Source organism: Hyperolius riggenbachi, chromosome 6 (assembly GCF_040937935.1).
Source record: "Hyperolius riggenbachi isolate aHypRig1 chromosome 6, aHypRig1.pri, whole genome shotgun sequence".
NCBI classification, from domain to species: Eukaryota; Metazoa; Chordata; class Amphibia; order Anura; family Hyperoliidae; genus Hyperolius; species Hyperolius riggenbachi.
This window is the reverse complement of record NC_090651.1, coordinates 166,588,777-166,616,222: the sequence shown is the minus strand read 5'-3', so window position 1 is coordinate 166,616,222 and position 27,446 is coordinate 166,588,777. Positions and strand designations below refer to the sequence as shown.

The following is a 27,446-nucleotide window of genomic DNA, read 5'->3' as shown; positions in this document are numbered from 1 at the left end:
ACTAGCCCCTGCGAGTGGGGGGCTCAGCTGCATCATCATTACATCTTTTCCCTGTGATGGAGAATATTATCTACTAAGGTCCCATGCATGGCTTTCTTTTTACATCAGCTTAAACATCTTAATGATTTTTCTGGGGACTGCAGCCCCACTCTATAGATGGAGATTTGGAGTTCATAGTGGCTTTTCTGTGGCGGAGTTGTGTGATTACATTTTTTAACGTTTATATTTAGATTGTATGTATATGTCTAGTTTTAGAAATTTTGTATCTCCGTACTAATAAAGTTGCTTATGAATTTTCATGCACCCAAGAGCCAATTCTCTTCTTTGTTGTTTTCCTATATTTTTGTTGGCAGGATGCATGAAAAAGGTTTTTTCTGATAACTAATATTACCAATCTATTTACTTATCGCTCCCAATCAACTTCAGGTTCCCCTTTTTGAGTTATTTACATTATATAGCTATGAGTATAGTTGTCCTTAGAATAGGTAGCCAGGTGTATAATGTCCCCAGAAAAGGTGGCCAGGTGTATAGATGTTCTCAGTACATGTAGCTAGGTGTATTGGTGTCCCCAGTAAATGTAGCCAGGTCTATAGGTGCCACCAGTATAGCCAGGTCTATAGGTGCCCCCAGAATAGGTAGCGAGATGTCCCCACAAGGAGGGGAGGCAGCGCAGAGAAGAGGGATTGGTGGGCACAGCGGGGAACGTCTCCTCCCCCTCTCAGGGCTCCCCCTTCCTCCCCCTCCCCCTCCAGAACTAAAGTTTGCAGGTGGCTGGCAGCGGCAGGACTTGCCTCCTTCCAAGCGCTGGGTAAGTAGTAATGTCCGTTTCATTTGAGCCGATTCTTTTCTTTAAGTTGAGTGATCTGGCTCATCACACTGAACCGAATCAGTTCAGTGGATGAGACAGTAACTGCAGCTGCACACTGTGTTCAGCTGCAGTTCCTGCTCATCCACTGAACTGATTCGGTTTAGTGTGATGAGCCGGATCACTCAACTCAAAGGAAAGAACCGGCTCAAATGAACCGGACATTACTACTTACCCAGCGCTTGGAACGAGATGGACGTAAGTTCTGACTCCCCCCCCCACTGCCAGCCGCCCGCAAATTTTAGTTCTGGGGGAAGAGAGTGAGAAAGGGGGAGCCCCAAGGTGAGGGAGGGGGGTGGGGGGGACGTCCCCCCTTCCCCGCTGTACCCACCAATCCCTCTTCTCTGCGCCCTCCCTCCCTCCACACATGCTAGGGTGGACGTCGTCCACCCTCTGAAAATAGCAGGTGGACGTCGTCCACCTGCGTCCACGCCCCACTCGACCCCTGCTTTAAAGTCAACCTGAACTAACACTTCAGTATATTCCTAGCAACATCAACAGTTGGCTTTGATAAAAACTTGCACAGTCCATGAGCCTATGACTCACAAAAACTTAAGTCGCTTAGCCAATACTACACTCAAAATGGGCAGCAAGTCATGTTGGGGGAAAAGAGAAATCTGCACAAAACTTAGAAATGTTGGCGATTTTTGAAAAGACGATTATGGAGTAGGGAGGGTAATTATATGTGACAGCCAACACCTGATGTTGTCAGCTATACTTAAAGAGTAACTGTCAGGCTGCAAAAGCTAATTTAAACCTCTATTCTCCTGTGTTAAACAGTTTAGAAGGAAGCCAAAAGGCAATACTGAAGTTAAAAATCTCTCTTACTTTTTATGCTTGCTTAATAGCAAGGCTGGTTATTCCCAAGCTCGTAAGGAGGCCGCATAACATACTGCAAAGCATCCTGGGGCTGCTTCTTCTCCCCACTCTGCACTACCTTGGGTCCTCCCCCTTCATTCCCCTATCACGCCCTAAGGCTGCTTTCCTAGTGGGAAGTTACAGGCTCATGTTACAGCAGCTTGTAACATCACAGCACTGAAAAATCACAGGGCACATGTTCCGTTAGAGTATACTGCATGAGTCCACTATTGTTCCTAGCCACATGGCTAATTAATATTCACTGCACAATAGTGTTGTCAGGATCATGAACCATTAGGATCTTTGATCCTGATCGAATCATCAGGAAGGAGGGAGGATATTACATCACAATTGGCTTCATAGCAGACAGACAAACATGGAACCTGCCATGAGCTGTCAGGAGCATCATTCTCTGCAAATACTATATAAAAATTCTGTGAAATGCAAATGTGGACAGTGGAATGCATATGTAATGTGAGTACAGCCAATATTTAGCTACTGATATATGTGTTTTTTTCTCTGAGTCCCTATACCTAACAGCTCCTCTTTAAGGACCAGTGCAGTACAAGAAAAATGTCAGCTACTTAGTTGCTTTGCTTTTTTTTTGCATTAATATAGGCTTTGTTTTATACACTTGGGGATTGAGAATACAATCCTTCTTCTGTAATATTCAGTTTTGGTGAGCCTAGGTCCGGCTCTGCATTTGTGGGTATAGAGCGGTTTCCTTACTTTCTACCTAATATTGCCAGCTATGTACTGGGAGCCATCAGGAAAAAAAAAAATAATTCAGGTTTACTTTAATGTCCCTTCGAAAGTTGTGTCTTTATTCACAGCACTCATAAACAGATACGTCATATAACAAGTGATGGACAGTTAGTCATGTACCCTTCATACAGTGGTTTGCAAAAGTATTCTGACCCCTTGAAGTTTTCCACATTTTGTCATATTACTGCCACAAACATGAATCAATTTTATTGGAATTCCTCGTGAAAGACCAATACAAAGTGGTGTACACGTGAGAAGTGGAACGAAAATCATACGAGATTCCAAACATTTAAAAAAAAATAACTGCAAAGTGGGGCGTAATTATTCAGCCCCATGAGTCAATACTTTGTAGAACCACCTTTTGCTGCAATTACAGCTGCCAGTCTTTTGGGTATGTCTCTTCCAGCTTTGCACATCTAGAGACTGAAATCCTTGCCCATTCTTCTTTGCAAAACAGCTCCAGGTGAGTCAGATTAGATGGACAGCGTTTGTGAACAGCAGTTTTCAGATCTTGCCACAGATTCTCGATTGGATTTAGATCTGGACTTTGACTGGGCCATTCTAACACATGGATATGTTTTGTTTTAAACAATTCCATTGTTGCCCTGGCTTTATGCTTAGGGTCGTTGTCCTCCGCCCCAGTCTCAAGTCTTTTGCACACTAAAGAGGTTTTCTTCCAAGATTGCCCTGTATTTGGCTCCATTCATCTTCCCATCAACTCTGACCAGCTTCCCTGTCCCTGCTGAAGAGAAGCACCCTCAGAGCATGATGCTGCCACCACCATATTTGACAGTGGAGATGGTGTGTTCAGAGTGATGTGCAGTGTTAGTTTTCCATCACACATATAATTTAGCATTTTGGTCTCACCTGACCAGAGCACCTTCTTCCACATGTTTGCTGTGTCCCCCACATGGCTTGAGACAAACTGCAAACGGGACTTCTTATGCTTTTCTGTTAACAATGGCTTTCTTCTTGCCACTCTTCCATAAATGCCAGCTTTGTGCAGTGCACGACTAATAGTTGTCCTATGGACAACTATGGTTGAAAGGAGGTAGCAGCTCATCCAGAGTTACCATGGGCCTCTTGACTGCATTTCTGATCAGCGCTCTACTTGTTCGGCCTATGAGTTTAGGTGGACGGCCTTGTCTTGGTAGGTTTACAGATGTGCCATACTCCTTCTATTTCTGAATGATCGCTTGAACAGTGCTCCGTGGGATGTTCAAGGCTTTGGAAATCTTTTTGTAGCCTAAGCCTGCTTAAAATGTCTCAATAACTTTATTCCTGACCTATCTGGTGTGTTCTTTGGACTTCATGGTGTTGTTGCTACCAATATTCTCTTACACAACCTCTGACTCTGAGGCCGTCACAGAGCAGCTGTATTTGTACTGACATTAGATTACACACAGGTGCACTCTATTTAGTCATTAGCACTCATCAGGCAATGTCTATGGGCAACTGACTGCACTCAGACCAAAGGGGGCTGGATAATTAAGCACACCCCACTTTGCAGTTATTTGTAAAAAATGTTTGGAATCATGTATGATTTTCGTTTCACTTCTCACGTGTACACCACTTTGTATTGGTCTTTCACATGGAATTCCAATAAAATTGATTCATGTTTGTGGCAGTAATATGACAAAATGTGGAAAACCTCAAGAGGGCCGAATACTTTTGCAAACCCCTGTATCTTATTACAGCGGTTCTCAACACCTTTTCAGTGCATGTAGGTCATTCCTGAGTCAATGTACCATCCCTGTGTCAATGTAAGAGTATTTTGTGCTGCAAATTGTTTAAAAATAGTATTGCAAAAAAGGAGGAAAAACAAGTTCAACTTTTTTAAAGAACGAGGTTTACTTTTAAAAAAAAGTTCTTGAGAAATCTGTGGTTTCGATTTTCAGTAGTCCCGCAACCAATGCTGAGACAATCAAGATCTATGGTCCCCAGCTAGCAGGAACGTTGAAAAATTAAGACTTATGCAGCTTACTAATGTACACATCTGACCACCTCTGGTATGCAATCTCTGACTGGGTAGTTTCAACTTACTTGCACTCATGCTCTTGTCCTGTTTTATCCATCAGTAGAAATCGGTGTCCATTCCATGCCTGTGGGCAAGGTTCAGTTTTGATCTTTTTGATGTCTCTTCCATATTGTACATTAATTCCTTTACTGAAATCTTGCAAATACCTCAGCATATCATCTGCATGAGGGAAAAACTCCTCTGAATAACGACCAAAATGCAGCTGCTCATCCTGACTCAGAAGAGAGTTCCAGTCATGACGAAGATTAAACTCTTTGTTTTTCCGTCCTGTGAATTGCTTGTTTATGCTGATTAATTTACGATGCCGTGGAAAATTGAGAAAGAAGCTACCAGCTTTATCGTTTCGTTCAAAGACTATATAATCCCGTTCAGACTCTTCAAGAAATGTTGCAATCTGCAGTCCTCCTGGTCCAGCTCCAAGGACACAATAGTCATGGCTAAAGAGCTTTGAGGATACGGATGAAAGGCTCAAAAAGAAAGTGTACAGGGCAGTCTGCATTCTGCAATAAAAGTAAAATAACAGCATCTGCATGATATTTAGAAAACGCACAAGTAATACTACTATGAGAGTCAAAGAAATTATTAAGACTAAGCTTAGTGTTGTAAACCTGTTAACTGCAGGGGCAACAGGCATGTAAAATGGCTTAAATACAGTATGGATATTTAGGGCTGGTAACTCATGAAGCTTTGTCGCAGCAGTGAGTATTGGACTGACTGAGACACTATTTAGCCGCCTACAGCCAGGGTGAAAACAGGATTGAAAGGGTTCAGCCAGGTTTGAGAGGTTTAAGGGTAAAGTACACAATCAGAATGTAGAGGGAAATGGTGTAAGTAGTCAGGATGTACAATGATGAAGGGAGCAGCCAGAATGCAGAAGGTTACTGATAGAGGGAAAAAAAATAGGGGTGGTTATTTTTTAATGTGACAGCTGGGATGAGGAGAGTTAATTCAGGAGGAAGCAGTCAGGATGGAGGAGGTTATTGGTGAACAAAACAGCAATTTGGGAGAGGGTTCACTTTGGAGGGGGGTAAGGGTTTATTTTAGAGGTGGCAGACGGGATGAAGCAGATTAATGATAGAGGGGGAAGCACGGATGGAGGAAGTTAACTGTGGAGGGAATGGAAAGTTTAAGACTGATGAGGGCAGCGTGGTGGGAGAGGGATAATTGTTGAGGAGGCAGCTGATGGTGATCTGATGGTGCAGCCAGGATGTAGGAGGTTTAAGCTAAAGTGCGCAGCCAAGATGGTGATGGTGATAGGTGGAGGGGAAAGCTGGGATTATTAAGGGTCTTAAGACTGTAGGGGACATCCAAGATGTAGATAGTCAACATTGGAGGGGCCATCTAGGATAGAAGTGGTTAATGGTGGAGAAAACAGAACATCAGATTGTGCTGCACAACACACTACTGGCTCCTTCTTAGCTGCTCTGCTTTAAAATGCAGTGAGCTGTAATTTGAAGTCTCTGTGGGAAGTGCCAATCTTTTTGTGTTGATGAAAGAAAATGGACTTGAAAGAAAATGTACAAAGGAAGCAGTGAGGGGATAAAATTAAGAAAAAAAATTCACCTTCAACTTACCAACCAAAAAAGTTGTAAGTCAAGAAAACTGAGGGGCACAGTATGTGATTTTAAATGGCTGAGAGGGAAGGGAATGGACCTTGGGGCCTGGAACCCACTGAAATCCGCTAACGCAACCGCTAGCGTTTTGCATGATCGGTTTGCAAGCGGATTCATGCGAGTTTTCGGTCGTGTTTTGCAACAGTGTATTTTTTTCCTCAGCGGTTGTGTAGCGTTTTGCGTTTCGCGTTTTTATCCTGATTGGTCCTGTGAATTATTTTTAATTTTGTTACAGTGTGCTGAACCGCAAAACGATAGCAAAACCGCTCAGTTTAGGTTTTGCTGAGCGTTTCTGCTAGCGTTTCAATACTTTCCATTGAAGCGCTAACGCTCCCAAAATGCTGCAGGTCCTGCGTTTGCATTTCTGGGAAACGCAAACGCTCCTGTGGAAGTTGCCCCATTCATTAACATCAGCTGAGCGTTTTGGCAAAACGCTAGTGTATCGCAGCGCTGCCAAAATGCTCAAAAAAACGCTCTTGTGGGTTCCAGCCCTCACTGCAGCCCTACCTAAGCGCTCCTTAGTTTCACATCACTAGCCATTTCACTTGCCAGTGGTGCACCTGACTAGTGACAGTGACATGTGGGGTTCCTGCCACTGCTCCCACCTACCCAGAGGCCTAGGGCACCCTCCAGGTAAGTTGACTTCCTTAGTGACATTGGATACTGGATCCCAAAATATATAATTCTAAAAAGACATTAGGGCAATGAGAGAAACCGGAGACTGCTTAAATGTATGACATGTACCTGTACCTGTACAACATGCATTGGAATATGTGGGAATAAAATGTCTTTTTAGTCATAGTATAGTCGCTTTCCAGTTCCAGCTGTGTTTGTGCTGGGGTGCAGTAGCATGGGGTGTGCTTTCAACTGGCCTTCAATGCAGCTCTACATCAGCCAAGTCCTGTCTGGTTTCAGAGTATTTGCATTTTTCACAGTTTAAATGTACCTTACACACATTGATCTAACTGAATGAGTCATCTGAGCAATTTCATAAATACTACTAGAAGCCAATGAGTGCACCCGGCAGTGACCACAGCCATTTGAGGCAACTTAGCCACTCGCAATCATCTGATGAGAACATGTGAAGGGGTGAAACAGCTGTAAGGAGAGGCAGTTTCTGGACGGCCCATAGCAATGCTGCTTGTGTTCCAGCTCAGCACCTTCTGTTGTCTATCATCACCACTGGCACACAAGTATTGGTAGCCTGCACTGCTGGCTTGCTCCACGCTGTCATGCTTCGCTGCTTAGCTAAACTAATGTTGTTTGTATGTTGCTGACAAGAAGTTTTCAAAATACTGCAAATGCAGTTTGTGGAACTATGTCTTTGGAAAGCTGCTAGTAAATAGGTGTAAAGTTTTAACCCATGGTGTGCCTGCCTGTTATTTTCCTTTTGGTTTTTGAATGTCTGAAATATGTCAAATAATCACAAAGCAATCAAAGTGATACAGTGCAATTTCATCTTCTGAAGAATCTTTATAATAATTGTGCACATATGCCATCCTGAGGGTACTTTTACACTGTATCCATTGCGGTGCAACAGACAATATTATTGGATTGCAATGCAATTATATTGCAACAAGTCAAAAAGCCGCCATTTGATAGGCAACTGGTGCGCAGTGTCCACAGCCATGTGCCTTGCGTCCATGTCAGTCAGCTGGCAAGGACACAGGGACAAGGGGATTACTATATAGGATGGTACGTTCACATTGGCTCATGAGCAGTGCGGTGGTTTCCGATGGAATGATTAGCAGTATGCTGAACAATGTGCACAGTGCGTTGACGCATATGGATGCATTTACACTGTATCCATTACATTGCAAAATAATTCAGCATGTGAACTCACAGCCCATACAATTCTATGCGATTGCGATTCAGATGCAATACCTTTCTATGGAGCCATGCAGGCATACGCTTTTGTTAAAATAGGTCTATTAATGTATGTTTTATAATTAGATTATTAGAAACGCAAACGCATACAAAATGCATGTAAGTGCAAACACACTGAAATAAAGCAAAGAAACACACGGAATGCTTTTCTGCACAAACAAGTGTGCTCCCAGCCTAAAAGATTGCTGCATTTAAAGGGGAACTGAAGAGGGAGGTATATGGAGGCTGCCATGTTTATTTACTTTTAAAGGGAACCAGAGATGGTGATATGAAAAAGAAGTTATACATACCTGGGGCTTCCTCCAGCCCCATACGCGCTGATCGCACGCCGCCATCCAGCGCTGCCCGCAACTACGAGAACGGGCTCTTGTCGCTGACGTCATCAGAGCCGGGCTACGCAGGAGAAGTGCGCCCTCTACGTATCTCTCCATACACTCCTGCAGAGATACGCAAAGAGCACACCTCTGCTACGCTTTGACTGGCTCCGACTGACGGAACAGCGGGGAGCCGGTTCTCGTCGCTGCGGGCAGCGCTGGATGGCGGCGTGGGATCGATCAGCGCGTATGGGGCTGGAGGAAGCCCCCGGTATGTATAACTTCTTTTTATCATTCAGCTATGGTTCCCTTTAAGCAATACCAGTTGCCTGGCAGCCCTGCTGATCCTCTGCCTCTAATACTATTAGCCATAGCCCGTGAACAAGCATGCAGCAGATCAGGCGTTTCAGACTTTAAAGTCAGATCTGACAAGACTAGCTGCATGCTTGTTTCTGGTGTTATTCAGATATTACTGCAGAGAAATAGACCAGCAGGGTTGCCAGGCAACTGGTATTGATTAAAAGGAAATAAATATGGCAGCCTCCGTATACCTCTTACTTCAGTTCCTCTTTAAAAGACGTTACATTCGATTTGTCCATTTCATTTCAAAGCATCATACATTTCCATAAAAAAAAAAACTCAGAAAAAATAGCATTTATTGCCCATCCCTAGATGAGCGTTTTTTATCAAAATATTTGCTTGCTTGTTAATACATTTTTTCCACCTAGCAATGCTGAATCTCATCTGGTTTTTGTTGTTTTTTTTTTACACTGTATATACCACACAGATCACAATCACAGCCATCACCCATCCCTTAATGCTGCAGTACTATACTGGTTAGATTTATTTGCAGTACAAACCGAATAAAAAAAGTTCGTAAATATCAATACAAATTAAGCAATTTTGTTATTTTATTCTAATTACTAGAAAGGGTGTGCAAAAAGGATGAAGGATGGCTTCCTGCTCCTCAATGAAAGTGTGTGAAGACTATCTGATTTCGTAAGAAAGTAAAGTGTGTCCGTATACATATTGCATGATTTTATAATTTTGTTTTATCCTGAACGTAATAATAATAAATGTACTGTTACTCTATCACATTTTTACGATAACTGAGTAATCATCGTCCATGTTCATGAACAGAAGACAGCATTGCAGAAAACACATGCATGCAGCATGAAGACAGCTGAACAACAAACATGATTACCTTCATGCTGTTAGTACTTGTCACAATTTGAAATACAGCTCGGATTAATGTGACACCAGAACACTTTGTTAGAAGCAGCTCTGCCAGTGCCTTGAAGGCAGAAAATCATGTGACTGCAGCTGACGTTATGATTGGGCAGCACTATCCTTGACCTCTTTGATAAAACGTAGCTTGTGCTGTCATTGTGCTTCCGGGATTCAGGCAGTGGGAGAATTAGCTATAATAACGTATTGTATGTGTAGGGATGCCACCCGCCCGATATTCCCCCGGCACAGTCGAAAAATTAGTTTAAAAGCCGCTGCCGTAAAAATGTTGTTACTGGCAATGTATCAGCCGGTAATTTGGGCTGTTCCACAGAGGGGGAGACGCCAGGTCTGTTGTACTAATACTTTCCCTAGCCTATATGAGGCTACAGCCAGCTCTCCCCCTCCTTCCTGTTTTTGATGCACAGCTCCCTGTCACTGCCAACGGTGCTGATTGCACTGATACTTCAGTGTGGAGGAGAGGAATGTCCTGTTCCTCCCCCTCCTCCTCCCGGAGAATTCAGACGGCCACTCGGCCAGAGAGGAGACACGTGGAGCTGCAGCTGACTGTCGGGAGATGCTGCTACTGTTGGAGAAGTGCTGTCACTGCTGTGTGTATGGATGGATGCAGTTGCCAGGTGTCCGGTTTTAGACCGGACAGTCCGGTTTTTGGCCGCTGTGTCCGGTGCAAAAAGGCATGCTAAACCGGACAATTAAGATGTCCGGTTTTATGCCTTTTCCGGCGGCTGTCAGTATTGACAGCCGCCTGTAGCAGGAGGAGAGCAGCGCAGTGGAGGGAAAGCGGTGGGCAGCGGCGGAGAAGGGGGCCATCTCCCCCCCTTCTCTCACCTTAGATGCTTTCCGTCCCTCGCTGTCTCCTCCGATCTGTGTGTGGCTGACTGGCGGTGGCGCTTGGCAGCGGGCGGGACTTACCTTCCGTGTCGCTCCATGCGCCGGCCGGAAGTTCTGGTGCCGCAGCCGCTGCTCTGGTCTGCATCAGACCAGAGTAGTGGCAACTCATCCCGCGCGGCGCCTGCGACGAGACCAGTCACCAGACGGAGGAGACACGGAAGGTAAGTTCCGCCCCTCTGCCAGCCACCGCACACACCGATCGGAGGAGACAGCGAGGGAGGGAGAGGACCCTAAGGTGAGCGAAGGGGGGGAGATGGCCCCCTTCTTCACCGCTCTCCCTCTTCTCTGCGCTGACTGCTTCCCTCCTGGGGGGGGGGGGGGGAACGACACACACCTGCCTACATATACTGGGCCCATATACACCCTGGCTACATATACTGGGCCCATATACACCCTGGCTACATATACTGGGCCCATATACACCCTGGCTACATATACTGGGCCCATATACACCCTGGCTACATATACTGGGCCCATATACACCCTGGCTACATATACTGGGCCCATATACACCCTGGCTACATATACTGGGCCCATATACACCCTGGCTACATATACTGGGCCCATATACACCCTGGCTACATATACTGGGCCCATATACACCCTGGCTACATATACTGGGCCCATATACACCCTGGCTACATATACTGGGCCCATATACACCCTGGCTACATATACTGGGCATATATACCCCCTGACTACATATACTGGGCCCATATACACCCTGGCTACATATACTGGGCCCATATACACCCTGGCTACATATACTGGGCCCATATACACCCTGGCTACATATACTGGGCCCATATACACCCTGGCTAAATATACTGGGCCCATATACACCCTGGCTACATATACTGGGCCCATATACACCCTGGCTACATATACTGGGCCCATATACACCCTGGCTACATATACTGAGCCCATATACCGCTGGCTATATATACTGGGGACATATTCCCCTGCCTACATATACTGGGGACATATACCTCTGGCTACATATACTGGGCACATATATCCCTGGCTACATATACTGGGGACAACTGGCTGTTTGTCATTATGTGCAGTTACTGGTGAAAAGCTGTCTCTTATTATGTGCATTTACTGGTGAAAAGCTGTCTCTTATGTGCATTTACTGGTGAAAAGCTGTCTCTTATGTGCATTTAGTGGTGAAAAGATGTCTCTTATGTGCATTTAGTGGTGAAAAGATGTCTCTTATGTGCATTTACTGGTGAAAAGCTGTCTCTTATTATGTGCATTTACTGGTGAAAAGCTGTCTCTTATTATGTGCATTTACTGGTGAAAAGCTGTCTCTTATTATGTGCATTTACTGGTGAAAAGCTGTCTCTTATTATGTGCATTTACTGGTGAAAAGCGGTCTCTTATTATGTGCATTTACTGGTGAAAAGCGGTCTCTTATTATGTGCATTTACTGGTGAAAAGTGGTCTCTTATGTGCATGTACTGGTGAGGACAGTTAGTGACATGGCTATGTACTCTGTAATGTGCTGCAGAAGATGTCAGTGCGATATAAATACTGTAAAAAACATTTTTTAAAAAGCCCATTGCTTAGCCCCACTCTACATAAAAGTGCGCTTCTGACTCCGCCCCTAACTCCACCCCCTGTCCGGTTTTCTCCATCAGCCGACCTGGCAACCCTAATGCAGTGTGTGAGTATATATGTATGTATGCAGGCCTGTATTTAGGGTTTGGGCTCCCCTAGGCACTCCAAACCTATGGCGCCCCCCCCCCCCTGAGGGCGTCGGCGGCACGCGGAGTGCGCCACGGCCAAAAATGGGCGTGGCCACATAATGCAGTGGGCGTGTCCATAACATACAGTGGGTGTGACCAATTAAAACTTCCTAGTAAGAGTGCAGCCCAAAGTCGGTGGGGCCATGTTTTCTCCCTGGGCATGAGTAAAGTGACCCTAAAAAAGCAAGTAGGAAATGTTCCCCTCCCCCGCCCCCCCCCCCTCCAAAAAAAACAACAAGAAAAAAAAAACAAAACACATTAGCCAGTGTTCTCTCGCACACGATAGTGGTAGGTATTAGATTGTGAGCTCCCCTGAGAAGAGACAGTAACATGACTATGTTCTCTGCCAAGTGCTGCAGAAGATGCCAGTGCTATATAAATACATAATATGGTAGAACATTAGAATATGGCAGGATTAGATTGTAAGCTCCTCAAAGGATAGTCAGTGACCTGACTACGTACTCTGTGAAGTACTGCTGAAGATGGCAGTACAATATAGTACAGTAGTATGGCAGCGTAGTGGTTAGTGCTCTCGCATTGCAGCGCTGGGTTCCCGATTCGAATCCCAGCCAGGTCAACATCTGCAACGAGTTTGTATGTTCTCCCTGTGTCTGTGTGGGTTTCCTTCAGACACTCTGGTTTCCTCCCACATCCCAATGCCATATGAAACAGATAAGTTAATTGGCTTCCCCCCAAAAATTGGCCCTAGACTACAATACATACATACACATATGACTATGGTAGGGATTAGATTGTGAGCCCCTCTGTGGGACAGTTAGTAACAAGACAATACATAATTTGTACAGTGCTGTGTAATATGTTGACGCTATATAAATAATTAGTATAAGTACAGTATAAAGTAGCCATGTCTATAGGTGTCCCCAATGTAGACATACTATAGGTGTGCCCAGTATAGATAGCCAGGTCTATAGGTATCCCCAGTTAAGGTAGTAGTCAGGGGCGTAACTAGAAATCACTGGGCCCCAGGGGCGTAACAATAGACCCTGCAAGGGATGAAGCCACAGGGGGCCCCATGGGGGGAGAGGTTTATTTTCCCTGTCCTGAGACACTGACAAGTAATGGCACGGAGAGGAAAAAAAAAACTTTCTGCACTCTGCACAATTGTTCTAATGACTGCATCTGCTCAGCTACTGATAAAGAATCATACAAAGATTTGTAGACAGTCCCTATTCAGTATGTAGCAGGCTCTTGTGTACAGCGCCCAGCCACCAACCTCTACCCCTCCCGAAGTGATGTGTACTATAGTGATGCTGGAGAAGTTTGCAGAGCCAGTTCTGCTCCATCAGAGATGGACAGCGTAAGTGTAATAAGCTGAGGCTGGGAGCACACTGTATGTCCGTTTTCTGTATGTGTTTTCTGCACACTATGTGTGTCTGTATGTGTGAAAACATGCAATTTTTATCACAGGAGCTAATGTAATTGATAGAGAAAATGCGTGCAGTGGTTTGCTGCTCTCTGTTTTTATCTGCATGGGGAAAACACATTCAAGTGTGCACTAGCCAATTGATTAACATTGGTTCTCCGGTTACCTGTGCAGAAAGTGAGGGGGTAGGGGGGCCCCATCCAAAGTTTTACAGGGGGGCCCAGTGACTTCTAGTTACGCCCCTGCTGGGCCTCCTTGCGAAAATTTGGATGGGGTCCCCCCCATAGGTGCCAAATAATTGTAATGGGGCAACATTTCACCATAAAATAACCGCAATGAGGGCAACATTTCACCAGAGAATAATCGCAATGAGGGCAACATTTCACCAGAGAATAACCGCAATGAGGGCAACATTTCACCAGAGAATAACCGCAATGAGGGCAACATTTCACCAGAGAATAATCGCAATGAGGACAACATTTCACCAGAGAATAATCGCAATGAGGACAACATTTCACCAGAGAATAACCGCAATGAGGGCAACATTTCACCAGAGAACCGCAATGAGGGCAACATTTCACCAGAGAATAATCGCAATGAGGGCAACATTTCACCAGAGAATAATCGCAATGAGTGCAACATTTCACCAGGCTCTATTCTCAAAGAGCCAAATTTTCCGCAAAATTTTACCGCTCTATTCCCGCCAGCGGTAAACTCCGCATTTTTTCCACATTCAATAATATTTTCCGCATGTTTTCCGCATGTGGGAAAAAAAGATGCGGAAACAGCCATTATTCATGCGGTAAAAAGGTCGCATGAAAAAGTGTTTAAAATAAAAAAGTTAAAGTCCACCAAGCACAGCCCTTAAGCCTCCACACTTCATTAATGTCAATGGGATGCGGAATATATCACCTACTACTTGTAGGTGATATAAAAAAAAATTAAAAAAAATCGGTAATTAACGACGAAATGATGCGCCTGAACATTTTTGAGAATTGATCTTTTATTGCGGAAAATACCGACTTTTGCGGAAATTTTCCACACTTTTTCCGCATGCGGAAAAAACATGCGGAACATTTTGAGAATTCCAACTTGACGGTATTTTGGGTGCAAACTTCCCGCATGTACTTTACCGCATGCGGGAAGTCTTTGAGAATAGAGCCCAATGAGTGCAACATTTCACCAGAGAATAATCGCAGTGAGTGCAACATTTCACCAGAGAATAATCGCAATGTGCGCATCATTTCAACAGAAAACAATCACAACGTGGGCAGTATTTCAGCAGAAAATGTCCCCAGTTTAGGTTATAGGTATATAGGTGTCCCCAGTTAGATAGTAGGTATATAGGTGTCCCCAATTAGATAGTAGGTATATAGGTGTCCCCAGTTAGATAGTAGGTAGGTATATAGGTGTCCCCAGTTAGATAGTAGGTATATAGCTGTCCCCAGTTAGATAGTAGGTATATAGCTGTCCCCAGTTAGATAGTAGGTATATAGCTGTCCCCAGTTAGATAGTAGGTATATAGCTGTCCCCAGTTTAGATAGTAGGTATATAGGAGTCCCCAGTTAGATAGTAGGTATATAGGAGTCCCCAGTTAGATAGTAGGTATATAGCTGTCCCCAGTTAGATAGTAGGTATATAGGTGTCCCCAATTAGATAGTAGGTATATAGGTGTCCCCAGTTAGATAGTAGGTATATAGCTGTCCCCAGTTAGATAGTAGGTATATAGCTGTCTCCAGTTTAGATAGTAGGTATATAGGTGTCCCCAGTTAGATAGTAGGTATATAGCTGTCCCCAGTTAGATAGTAGGTATATAGGTGTCCCCAGTTAGATAGTAGGTAGGTATATAGGTGTCCCCAGTTAGATAGTAGGTAGGTATATAGGTGTCCCCAGTTAGATAGTAGGTAGGTATATAGGTGTCCCCAATTAGATAGTAGGTATATAGGTGTCCCCAGTTAGATAGTAGGTATATAGGTGTCCCCAATTAGATAGTAGGTATATAGGTGTCCCCATTTAGATAGTAGATATATAGCTGTCCCCAGTTAGATAGTAGGTATATAGGTGTCCCCAGTTAGATAGTAGGTATATAGGTATCCCCAGTTAGATAGTAGGTATATAGGTATCCCCAATTAGATAGTAGGTAGGTATATAGGTGTCCCCAGTTAGATAGTAGGTAGGTATATAGGTGTCCCCAATTTGATAGTAGGTAGGTATATAGGTGTCCCCAGTTAGATAGTAGGTAGGTATATAGGTGTCTCCAGTTAGATAGTAGGTAGGTATATAGGTGTCCCCAGTTAGATAGTAGGTAGGTATATAGGTGTCCCCAGTTAGATAGTAGGTATATAGGTTTCCCCAGTTTAGGTAGTAGTATCAGTGCTGCAGCTAGCTAAATCAGCTTACACCAGCAGTGAAAGGGTTACACACTAGAGACAGAGACATGCTGGACTGTGTGATCAGGGCTGACGTGACAGACAGACAGGGCCGCCATCAGAAATTTTGGGGCCCCTCACACAACATCAAGCCTGGGCCCCCCTACAGACTGCTGTGCACGCCCAGTACAGTGCCCCAGTATAGCCAGTACAGTGCCCCAGTATAGCCAGTACAGTGCCCCAGTATAGCCAGTACAGTGCCCCAGTATAGCCAGTATAGTACCCCAGTATAGCCAGTATAGTGTCCCAGTATAGTGTCCCAGTATAGCTAGTATAGTGCCCCAGTATAGCCAGTATAGTGCCCCAGTATAGCCAGTATAGAGCCCCAGTATAGTGCCCCAGTATAGTTAGTATAGTGCCCCAGTATAGCTAGTATAGTGCCCCAGTATGGCTAGTATAGTGCCCCAGTATAGCCAGTATAGTGCCCCAGTATAGCTAGTATAGTGCCCCAGTATAGCTAGTATAGTTGCCCCCAGTATTGTGCCCCAGTATAGCCAGTATAGTGCCCCAGTATAGTTAGTATAGTGCCCCAGTATAGCTAGTATAGTTGCCCCCACTATTGTGCCCCAGTATAGCTAGTATAGTGCCCCAGTATAGCTAGTACAGTGCCCCAGTATAGCCAGTATAGTGCCCCAGTATAGCCAGTACAGTGCCCCAGTATAGCCAGTACAGTGCCCCAGTATAGCCAGTACAGTGCCCCAGTATAGCCAGTACAGTGCCCCAGTATAGCCAGTACAGTGCCCCAGTATAGCCAGTACAGTGCCCCAGTATAGCCAGTACAGTGCCCCAGTATAGCCAGTACAGTGCCCCAGTATAGCCAGTACAGTGCCCCAGTATAGTGCCCCAGTATAGCTAGTATAGTGCCCCAGTATAGCTAGTATAGTTGCCCCCACTATTGTGCCCCAGTATAGCTAGTACAGTGCCCCAGTATAGCCAGTACAGTGCCCCAGTATAGCCAGTATAGTACCCCAGTATAGCCAGTATAGTGCCCCAGTATAGCTAGTATAGTTGCCCCCACTATTGTGCCCCAGTATAGCTAGTATAGTGCCCCAGTATAGCCAGTATAGTGCCCCAGTATAGCCAGTATAGTGCCCCAGTATAGCCAGTATAGTGCCCCAGTATAGCCAGTATAGTGCCACAGTATAGCTAGTATAGTGCCCCAGTATAGTGCCCCAGTATAGCCAGTATAGTGCCCCAGTATAGCCAGTATAGTGCCCCAGTATAGCTAGTATAGTTGCCCCCACTATTGTGCCTCAGTATAGCCAGTACAGTGCCCCAGTATAGCCAGTACAGTGCCCCAGTATAGCCAGTATAGCGCCCCAGTATAGCCAGTGTAGTGCCCCAGTATAGCCAGTATAGTGCCCCAGTATAGTTCCCCAGTATGGGTAGGTGGTGCCCCCCGCTCGCCCCCGCCGCTGTTACCTTCACAGCGGCCGCTCTCCCCTCTCCGGTGCCTGTACTTTCCAGCAGCATCTCTCGGCTGCTGTGTGTGATGATGCAGCAGGAAGCAGAGCAGCGGCTTCCTGTAACGGCGATGTGTATCGCCGTTACTATGGGAACCGAGCCATGCTTCCTGTCGCATCATCACACACACAGCAGCCGAGAGATGCTGCTGGAAAGTACAGGCGCCGGAGAGGGGAGAGCGGCCGCTGTGAAGGTATTACCAGCGACGGCCGCTGGGGGAGGGGGGGGCGGAAGAGACAGCAGGTTGATGCCTGGCGGTGGGGCCCGAGGCTGCGGGCCCTGGGCCCGGCCCGGGCCCGTGACGGAAGTCACGGTTGTACCCCCCTGATGGCGGGCCTGCAGACAGATAAGACAAATGAAGTGGAGAGAAGGTGTCGTCTTACCATAGAGAGTGCCTGTGATGTTTGTGCAGCCAGTGTCCCTCTCCCCTTGAGCTTGATGAGGCAGGAGGCTGGGATTGAGGGAGAAAACCTGCCGCTGCCGCTGCACAGAAAAGCTGCAGACATCAGGCAAGACAGGGACCCTTGCAGAGTCATTTTAGACGAGCTGCCTGCTAAGCTGACTCAGGAAATGAATTATGCAGCTTCAGGTCGCACTTCCGACCCTGCCGCCTGCAGTTCATTGGCCAGTGGTGTGCTCTGTCACACACTCACAGGCTCAGCCCCGCTGAAGAGGAGATCGGGACTAAACCACTGCCAGGCATGGATGGGGAGGGCAGGTGCCAGCTGCAGCTACCCTGGGCTGGACCAGACTCGCCCCCAACCCCCCCCCCCCCCCCCCTTCCTGTAAAAAAAAATAATAATAATCCAGAGGTCCACTCCAGAGGACCAGAGGAAAAATTTTAAATAAATTAAATGACACACCATATAGGAGGCCGCCCCCCCCCCCAGGGGCCGCCCATGGCACCGGCCCACGGGTGCCTCTTAAGAGATACGGCCCTGCATGTATGTCATTTGTGTGACGTGATGTGTATGTATAGAGTGTGTGTATACACAGAACATGTGTGTATGCATGTATATAGAGTATGTGTGTATGTATATAGAGTATGTATGTACGTATATAGAGTATGTGTATGCATGTGTGTATGCACGTATATAAGTATGTGTGTATGTACTTATATATGTATGTATGTGTGTATTATTATTATTGATTTATAAAGCGCCAACATATTCCGTCGTGCTGTACAAAGTAAGAAACAAACATGGGGTACATAATACAGACAATGGTGTACACTAATATACAAGATACATAATTAGTGACAAAATACAAAAAATGATACAGAATACAAAATACAGAAGTGGTAATGACAGTGATAAAAATAACATGATGAATAAAATGTATAATGATTTCCAAGACACAAAAGGGGGAGAGAGCCCTGCACTTGAGAGCTTACAATCTAGAGGATTATGTACGTGTGTAGGTATGTGTGTAGGTACCAGGGGTGAGCCTGGGGTGCCTGGCACCTGGGTGCAAGATTTTCTCTGGCGCCTATGGGAGTGGTTAAATTAACCGCTCCCAACCACATAACCACACCCATGTCCTGCCTAATCACACCCACACCTTCCACCTCTTTACGCATGCATGTGATACCCCATTCCTACCCCTCTTCCATGGGCTTGCTCCTGGCTGGCTTTGGCTTCCTGCGAGTCTGCTAGTCTCTAGACTGACTCAGGCTGAGAGGCTCTGCGAGTGCGATGCAGTCACACACTGCGTATTTATGGCTGCCTGCGGCCACCCTACTCTCGCTGACGTCGGCTCCTCCCCCCTGCCAAGCCCAAGGTGGGCTGCCTGTATCTTTCCCGTTGCGCCACACAGCCTCCAGTGTTGCCAACCTTTCACGTTATTTTTTACTGACAAATACCTAAAAATTTACTGACAAAAGATTATTTTTACTGACAAAATTTCCCCACTAAATGCACATAAGAGACAGCTTTTCCCCACTAAATGCACATAAGAGACAGCTTTTCCCCATGTAAATGCACATAACAGACCGCTTTTCACCAGTAAATGCACATAACAAGAGACTGCTTTTCACCAGCAAATGCACATAACAAGAGACTGCTTTTCACCAGCAAATGCACATAACAAGAGACTGCTTTTCACCAGCAAATGCACATAACAAGAGAGTGCTTTTCACCAGCAAATGCACATAACAAGAGAGTGCTTTTCACCAGCAAATGCACATAACAAGAGGTGATTGTATTTATTGACCTCTGCCCTGTCTCTTCCTACTCTCTTGCCTAACGATTCTGTACCTTTGCCAATCTGATCTGTTGCCGACCTCTGCCTGAATAAACACTCTGATTTTGCCTTACGATTTTGTACCTTATCTGTCAGATCTGTTAACGACGCTGCCTGCTGAACATTCTCTTAACTGTATCAGTGATAGTACTGCCTTCTGCTGTCACTGACTGTTAGACATTTCCCCTGTCAGGGAACGTCTATTTTCTGTCTGTCTGCTAGTGCTCTCATACACTAGCAGAATCGTTACATTAGAACAGACCAATCTAATATGGAAGAACTGTGCAAACAGGTTCGAGCCCTTACGCTTGCGGTTGGCGACCTAAGTAATACTGTAGCCAATCAGCAGCAACAATTGGACAGGTTGTCTCAGGCTGTTCGCGGACTGCAGCCGCAACAGCCAGGTGAACCTGCTCCACCAGTACAACTGGTAACAGAGCCCAAAATGCTGTTTCCTGAGGAGTTCTCTGGTCATAGGAGCAATTTCCGCAACTTTAGGAGTCGCTGCCAGTCTTACTTTGAGATCAGACCCAATTCTTCAGGCAACGAGCACCAAAGAGTCACCCTCATCAAAAAACTCTTGCAGGGTGCTCTCCAACCTGGGCATGTAATCTACCACCTGAACATGAGGCACTAAGGTCCATCAAAGATTTCTTCGATGCAATGGCAATTATCTATGACGATCCTGACATGGCCGCCACTGCTGATAGGAAGCTCCGTAACCTCCGTCAGGGCCGCAATTCTGCTGGGGAATACGCGACAGAGTTTAGGAAATGGGCTAGTGCTTCTAGGTGGGAGAACTATGCGCTGCTTGACCAATTTCTTTCGGGGTTATCTGACAAAATTGCTGAACTGTTAATTGGTTATCCTGAACCCCGTACATTGGACGAGGCAATTTCTCTTACTATTAAGATTGACCATAGAGTCCGCTATCACCAGCAAAGCAGATCTCGGTCATCTTTTCATCCTGTGTTAACTGTTACATCTAGTACACAAAGTGATGAACCCATTCAGATAGGCCATACCAAACTTTCAGCTATAGAAAGGCAGAGAAGAAAACAGGAAGGCTTATGCTTATATTGTGGGGAAAAAGGACATGTTGTTCAGAATTGCAGTAAGAAAACGGAAAACTCCTCCGCCTAGGATCAGTTAGGGGTGCACCCCTAAGCGAGTTTCTGACACCCCACAAGTTTGATAAATTGCTGCTCCCCATTAAGGTCTTGCTGAAGGATTCTGAGTTCTCCTCACAAGCCTTCATAGACTCCGGAGCAGCAGGGAACTTTATCGATTTTACTCTCGTTTGTGATTGGGATATTCCTTTAATACCCATGGAGAAAAAATTATATGTCACAGGGATTGATGACTCTCCTCTACAGGAAAGACAACCTCTTACTCAAACGGCTCTGCTCTCTTGCCGTATAGGGTTGTTCCATGTCTAGGCGATACAATTCTATGTACTCAAAATGTCCTCATGTTCTATTGTGTTAGGCCTTCCTTGGCTACAAAAGCATTCTCCCCAGTTTGATTGGAGTACACGGCAACTCACCTCCTGGTCCGCTTTTTGCTAGGAGATTTGTTTACGAAATTTGCCACTACGTTCTGTCAATTTAGCGGTAGAAGGGGTACCTAGGCAGTATGAACAATATGCTGATGTATTTTCCCCTCAAGCAGCAGATAAACTTCCTCCTCATCGCCCCTTTGATTGCCCCATAGATTTACGACCTGGAACAATGCCTCCTAGGGGTCATATCTACCCTCTGTCTGGTCCTGAGAAGAAAGCGATGAAAGAGTATGTCAAGGAGAATTTAGAGAAGGGCTTCATCCGCCCTTCTAACTCACCGGCAGGAGCAGGCTTCTTTTTTGTTAAAAAAAAAAGATGGTGGTCTCAGACCTTGTATTGATTATAGGGGTGTAAACAACATCACTGTGAAGAACAGATACCCGTTACCACTCATAGAGGATCTGTTCTCCCAGGTCGCGGGAGCACACATCTTCTCTAAGTTGGATCTGAGAGGGGCTTACAATCTAATCAGGATCAGACAGGGGGATGAGTGGAAGACCACCTTTAACACTCAAGATGGCCATTATGAGTACTTGGTCATGCCATTTGGGCTATGTATTTCAAGACTTTGTGAATGAAATATTTAGGGAGGTGCTCGGTAAATTCGTCATAGTCTATCTTGACGACATTCTAATTTTTTCTGAGTCCCTGCATATACATCGCCAGCATGTGAGATATGTCCTGCAGAAACTCAGGGAGTATTCCCTGTATGCTAAATTGGAGAAGTGCCTCTTTGAGGTTAAAGGGAACCAGAGATGAACGATTCACACAAAATAAACATATCAGTTGATAGCTTGTAAAGAATAAATGCTCTACCTGATAATTTTGCCACTCTGGTGTGCCTTTTTGAGTGTTTTTTATCCATTATTGCTCCAGGAAATATCCAATATGGCCGCCGGCTCATATCCCTTCTGCTTCCAGGTTATAAGCTGTTCTGGATGTGCTGTCTAGCCTCTATTAGACTATAGACAAGCAGGGCTGCTGCAGCCTTTCATCTGTCTGCTTTCAACTTTATTATTCTGGTATGCTGTGTGGCTGCCTGTAGGAAGTGTCTCTCATAGAAATGAAACTGCATACAGTAGATAATGACTGGCTGCACACTGCACACAGATACACTTGTCTGTTTCAGAGCTTCTTTCTCGGCAGCAGCAGCCTCTCCCATGTCAACAGCTCTGAGTAGGAAATCTGAGCCAGGAAGGGGCAGGCTTGGGCTTGAAAAGACTCCACAGAAGAGTGACTCAACTATAATGATTCCAGGTCAAACCTAGACTGAATCAGTCGGTGGATTCTTATCACAGTTGATAACAGATAGATTAGACTGAGAAGAATACAAGTAAAAGCATGATAGGTGTTTACTGTCATGTGCTCACTGATAAATGTAATAAAATACATGAGGGTGCTTCGTCTCGGGTTCTCTTTAAAGAGATCCCCTTTTTAGGTTACATAATTTCTGATTCGGGACTATCTATGGACCAGAAAAAAGTTGCAGCCGTCCTGGAATGGACTCAACCCAGTGGTCTTAAACCTCTTCAGAGGTTTCTGGGTTTTGTGAACTGCTATCGTAAATTCATTCGCAACTTTTCGGCCATAGTGGCTCCTTTGACCGGTCAGCTGACACGCAGGTATCCACCCCTCCACTCTGATTGCGGGGCGTGCGGGGGTGTGCCTAATCTGTCGCCCTGGGCTTCTTAAGCCCTCCGCTGCCAGTATCACATTGTCTTTTCTAGCTAACACTTCACAGTGAAGGCTTCAGACCTTAGTCAGATCCGTGTGTGATTGAAGCGGCAGGACCCTGGGGATTCGCACTTAGCTCAGGAAAAACATATTATTGTGATTGTATTTATTGACCTCTGCCTTGTCTCTTACTACTCTCTTGCCTAACGATTCTGTACCTTTGCCAATCTGATCTGTTGCCGACCTCAGCCTGATTACTCACTACTCTCTTGCCTTACGTTTCTGTACCTTTGCCGATCTGATCTGTTGCCAACCTCTGCCTGAGTAAACACTCTGATTTTGCCTTACGATTTTGTACCTTATCTGTCAGATCTGTTGACGACCCTGCCTGCTGACCACTCTCTTAGCTGTATCAGTGACAGTACTGCCTTCTGCTGTCACTGACTGTTAGGCATTTCCCCTGTCAGGGAACGTCTATTTTCTGTCTGTCTGCTAGTGCCCTCATACACTAGCAGAATCGTTATAACTCTATAGTCTAATAACTGCAGGGGAGCATTCCAGACTAAATGGTTGTTTCCTATGGTGGATCATAGCATCAGAGAAGATCCCACCTAGGTGGATCTTCTAAGTTGAATTAAAATACATTGGGATGGTAATAATGGTAGTAGTAATAATATATGTGATCACTAGGCTCACTCATCATCATCATCACTCATCATATATATTATTACTACTGGCACTTCCATTATTACCATCCCAATGTATTTTAATTCAACTTAGAAGATCCACCTACCGTAAGTGGGATCTTCTCTGATGCTATGATCCCCCGTAGGAAACAAACATTTAGTCTGGAATGGTCCCCTGGAGCTGCAGTTATTATCCTAGGTACTATAGAGTCCAAAATAATATTCACATAAATATAACTCATGGGGTTCCTTTTTACGCATTATTTTTATGTACATAGATAAAAATGTTTTTTATTTATTAACTTATATATTTGTCTATTCATGTATGCTTGCATACCTTGATACAACTGTTATGTGCTATAGTGTATATATATATATATATATATATATATATATATATATATATATATATATATATATATTTGTATTTTTAGTGCTGGAGCACTTAACGTCTTGTATGGCCTGAGGAAGTGGACGCAGTCCAACAAAACGCATTGTCAGTGCACATTAAAAGTCATTAATCGTATGATTGTGTCTTCATTTAAGAAAAGCCACCTCAACTTTTTTCTTATTAACTGGTTTTAGAATAGTTTTATCATACCCTGGGAGTCTCTTTTTCCTTGTGCCGTTCACCCTCCCTTGGAGGGGTACACCACTTAAGTCTTGCGTGGCCTAGCCACCTCTAAGTCCATCTGGTTCCTTTTTTAATCAAGAGCGTGACCTCACACAGCTTGCCTGGACACCCGAGTGGAGTCGGGTTTATAGATCTCCACCTGTCTACAGCGGTTGGTTGCCCTTCTGCAATATTCCTTTGTGAGTATACATTTTGTTTTTTGCTTTCCTGTCGTGACTTACTGCACCATCGGGGCTCCCGTTGTCTCTGTGTTTGTTTTTCCCTCCAAGGGGTCATTTGACCACCCCTCACCTATATCTGAGGCACAGGGGGAGGCTGATTGAGTGAGTATTGATAGTAAAGGAGCAATGGAGATGGGTGAGAACCTCACTGAGGCAAACCTACACATACTTGCTGTGCTAAACTAACGATGCTCATGACTCACAGCTGCTTCTCACCGCTCATTGCTTGCTATTGCTTGCAGCATTCCCATACACACTTTACAACTGCAATTGATCACCGCATGTAGTCGCTTAATAAAGAGCACTTTTGGCATACAGATTGCAAAACAGGAAATTAGTTTAACCACTTGAGGACCACAGTCTTTCTACCCCTTAAGGACCGGCCACTTTTTTTCCATTCAGACCACTGCAGCTTTCACGGTTTATTGCTCGCTCATACAACCTACCACCTAAATGAATTTTGGCTCCTTTTCTTGTCACTAATAAAGCTTTCTTTTGGTGCTATTTGATTGCTCCTGCGATTTTTACTTTTTATTATATTCATCAAAAAAGACATGAATTTTGGCAAAAAAATGATTTTTTTAACTTTCTGTGCTGACATTTTTCAAATAAAGTAAAATTTCTGTATACATGCAGTGCGAAAAATGTGGACAAACATGTTTTTGATAAAAAAAACCCCATTCAGTGTATATTTATTGGTTTGGGTAAAAGTTATAGCGTTTACAAACTATGGTGCAAAAAGTGAATTTTCCCATTTTCAAGCATCTCTGACTTTTCTGACCCCCTGTCATGTTTCATGAGGGGCTAGAATTCCAGGATAGTATAAATACCCCCCAAATGACCCCATTTTGGAAAGAAGACATCCCAAAGTATTCACTGAGAGGCATAGTGAGTTCATAGAAGATATTATTTTTTGTCACAAGTAAGCGGAAAATGACACTTTGTGAGGAAAAAAAAAAAAAAAAAAGTTTCCATTTCTTCTAACTTGCGACAAAAAAAAATGAAATCTGCCACGGACTCACCATGCCCCTCTCTGAATACCTTGAAGGGTCTACTTTCCAAAATGGGGTCATTTGTGGGGTGTGTTTACTGTCCTGACATTTTGGGGGGTGCTAAATTGTAAGCACCCCTGTAAAGCCTAAAGGTGCTCATTGGACTTTGGACCCCTTAGCGCAGTTAGGCTGCAAAAAAGTGCCACACATGTGGTATTGCCGTACTCAGGAGAAGTAGTATAATGTGTTTTGGGGTGTATTTTTACACATACCCATGCTGGGTGGGAGAAATATCTCTGTAAATGACAATTTGTTAATTTTTTTTACACACAATTGTCCATTTACAGAGATCTTTCTCCCACTCAGCATGGGTATGTGTAAAAATACACCACAAAACACATTATACTACTTCTCCTGAGTACGGCGATACCATATGTGTGGCACTTTTTTGCACCCTAACTGCGCTAAAGGGCCCAAAGTCCAATGAGTACCTTTAGGATTTCACAGGTCATTTTGAGAAATTTCGTTTCAAGACTACTCCTCACGGTTTAGGGCCCCTAAAATGCCAGGGCAGTATAGGAACCCCACAAATTACCCCATTTTAGAAAGAAGACACCCCAAGGTATTCCGTTAGGAGTATGGTGAGTTCATAGAAGATTTTATTTTTTGTCAAAAGTTAGCGGAAAATGACACTTTGTGAAAAAACACAATTAAAATCAATTTCCGCTAACTTGTGACAAAAAATAAAATCTTCTATGAACTCGCCATACTACTAACGGAATACCTTGGGGTGTCTTCTTTCTAAAATGGGGTCATTTGTGGGGTTCCTATACTGCCCTGGCATTTGAAACAAAAATGACCTGTGAAATCCTAAAGGTACTCATTGGACTTTGGGCCCTTTAGCGCAGTTAGGGTGCCAAAAAGTGCCACACATGTGGTATTGCCGTACTCGGGAGAAGTAGTATAATGTGTTTTGGGGTGTATTTTTACACATACCCATGCTGGGTGGGAGAAATACCTCTGTAAATGACAATCTTTTGATTTTTTTTACACACAATTGTCCATTTACAGAGTTATTTCTCCCACCCAGCATGGGTATGTGTAAAAATACACCCCAAAACACATTGTACTACTTCTCCCGAGTACGGCGATACCACATGTGTGGCACTTTTTTGCACCCTAACTGCGCTAAAGGGCCCAAAGTCCAATGAGTACCTTTAGGATTTCACAGGTCATTTTGAGAAATTTCGTTTCAAGACTACTCCTCACGGTTTAGGGCCCCTAAAATGCCAGGGCAGTATAGGAACCCCACTAATGACCCCATTTTACAAAGAAGACACCCCAAGGTATTCCGTTAGGAGTATGGTGAGTTCATAGAAGATTTTCAAGTGATCAAATTGCCCGCAAGGGGCAGGTTAGGGGCTGATTGATGGGTGGCAGTGACGGGGTGATTGATGGGTGATAGGTGATTGGCAGGTGATTGACAGGTGATCAGTGGGTTATTACAGGGAAGAACAGATGTAATAATGCACTGGCAAATTGATAAGGGGGGGTCAGAGGGCAATCTGAGCGTGTTGGCGGGTGATTGGGTGCCCGCAAGGGGCAGATTAGGGTCTGATCTGATAGGTAACAGTGACAGGTGGTGATAGGGGGTGATTGATGGGTAATTAGTGGGTGTTTAGAGGAGAGAATAGATGTAAACAATGGATTTGGGAGGTGATCTGATGTCGGATCTGCGGGCGATCTATTGGTGTGGGTGGGTGATCAGATTGCCCGCAAGGGGCAGGTTAGGGGCTGATTGATGGGTGGCAGTGACAGGGGGTGACGGGGTGATTGATGGGTGATAAGTGATTGGCAGGTGATTGACAGGTGATCAGTGGGTTATTACAGGGAAGAACAGATGTAATTAATGCACTGGCGAATTGATAAG

The 27,446-nt window shown here is 44.8% G+C and overlaps 1 protein-coding gene across 1 annotated transcript in view; it reads right to left on the bottom strand.

Annotated features, from left to right (window-relative positions):
* Positions 1–10,047, bottom strand: part of FOXRED2 (FAD dependent oxidoreductase domain containing 2) — a 128,987-nt gene extending 118,940 nt beyond the window's left edge. The window contains exons 1-2 of the mRNA XM_068240182.1: positions 9,545–10,047; positions 4,532–5,026 (exon numbers count right to left, since the gene is read on the bottom strand). Coding sequence (XP_068096283.1) covers positions 4,532–5,025 — 494 coding nt within the window. The 5' untranslated portion in view covers position 5,026; positions 9,545–10,047. The remainder of the gene's footprint in view (positions 1–4,531; positions 5,027–9,544) is intronic.
* Positions 10,048–27,446: the final 17,399 nt, after the last annotated feature.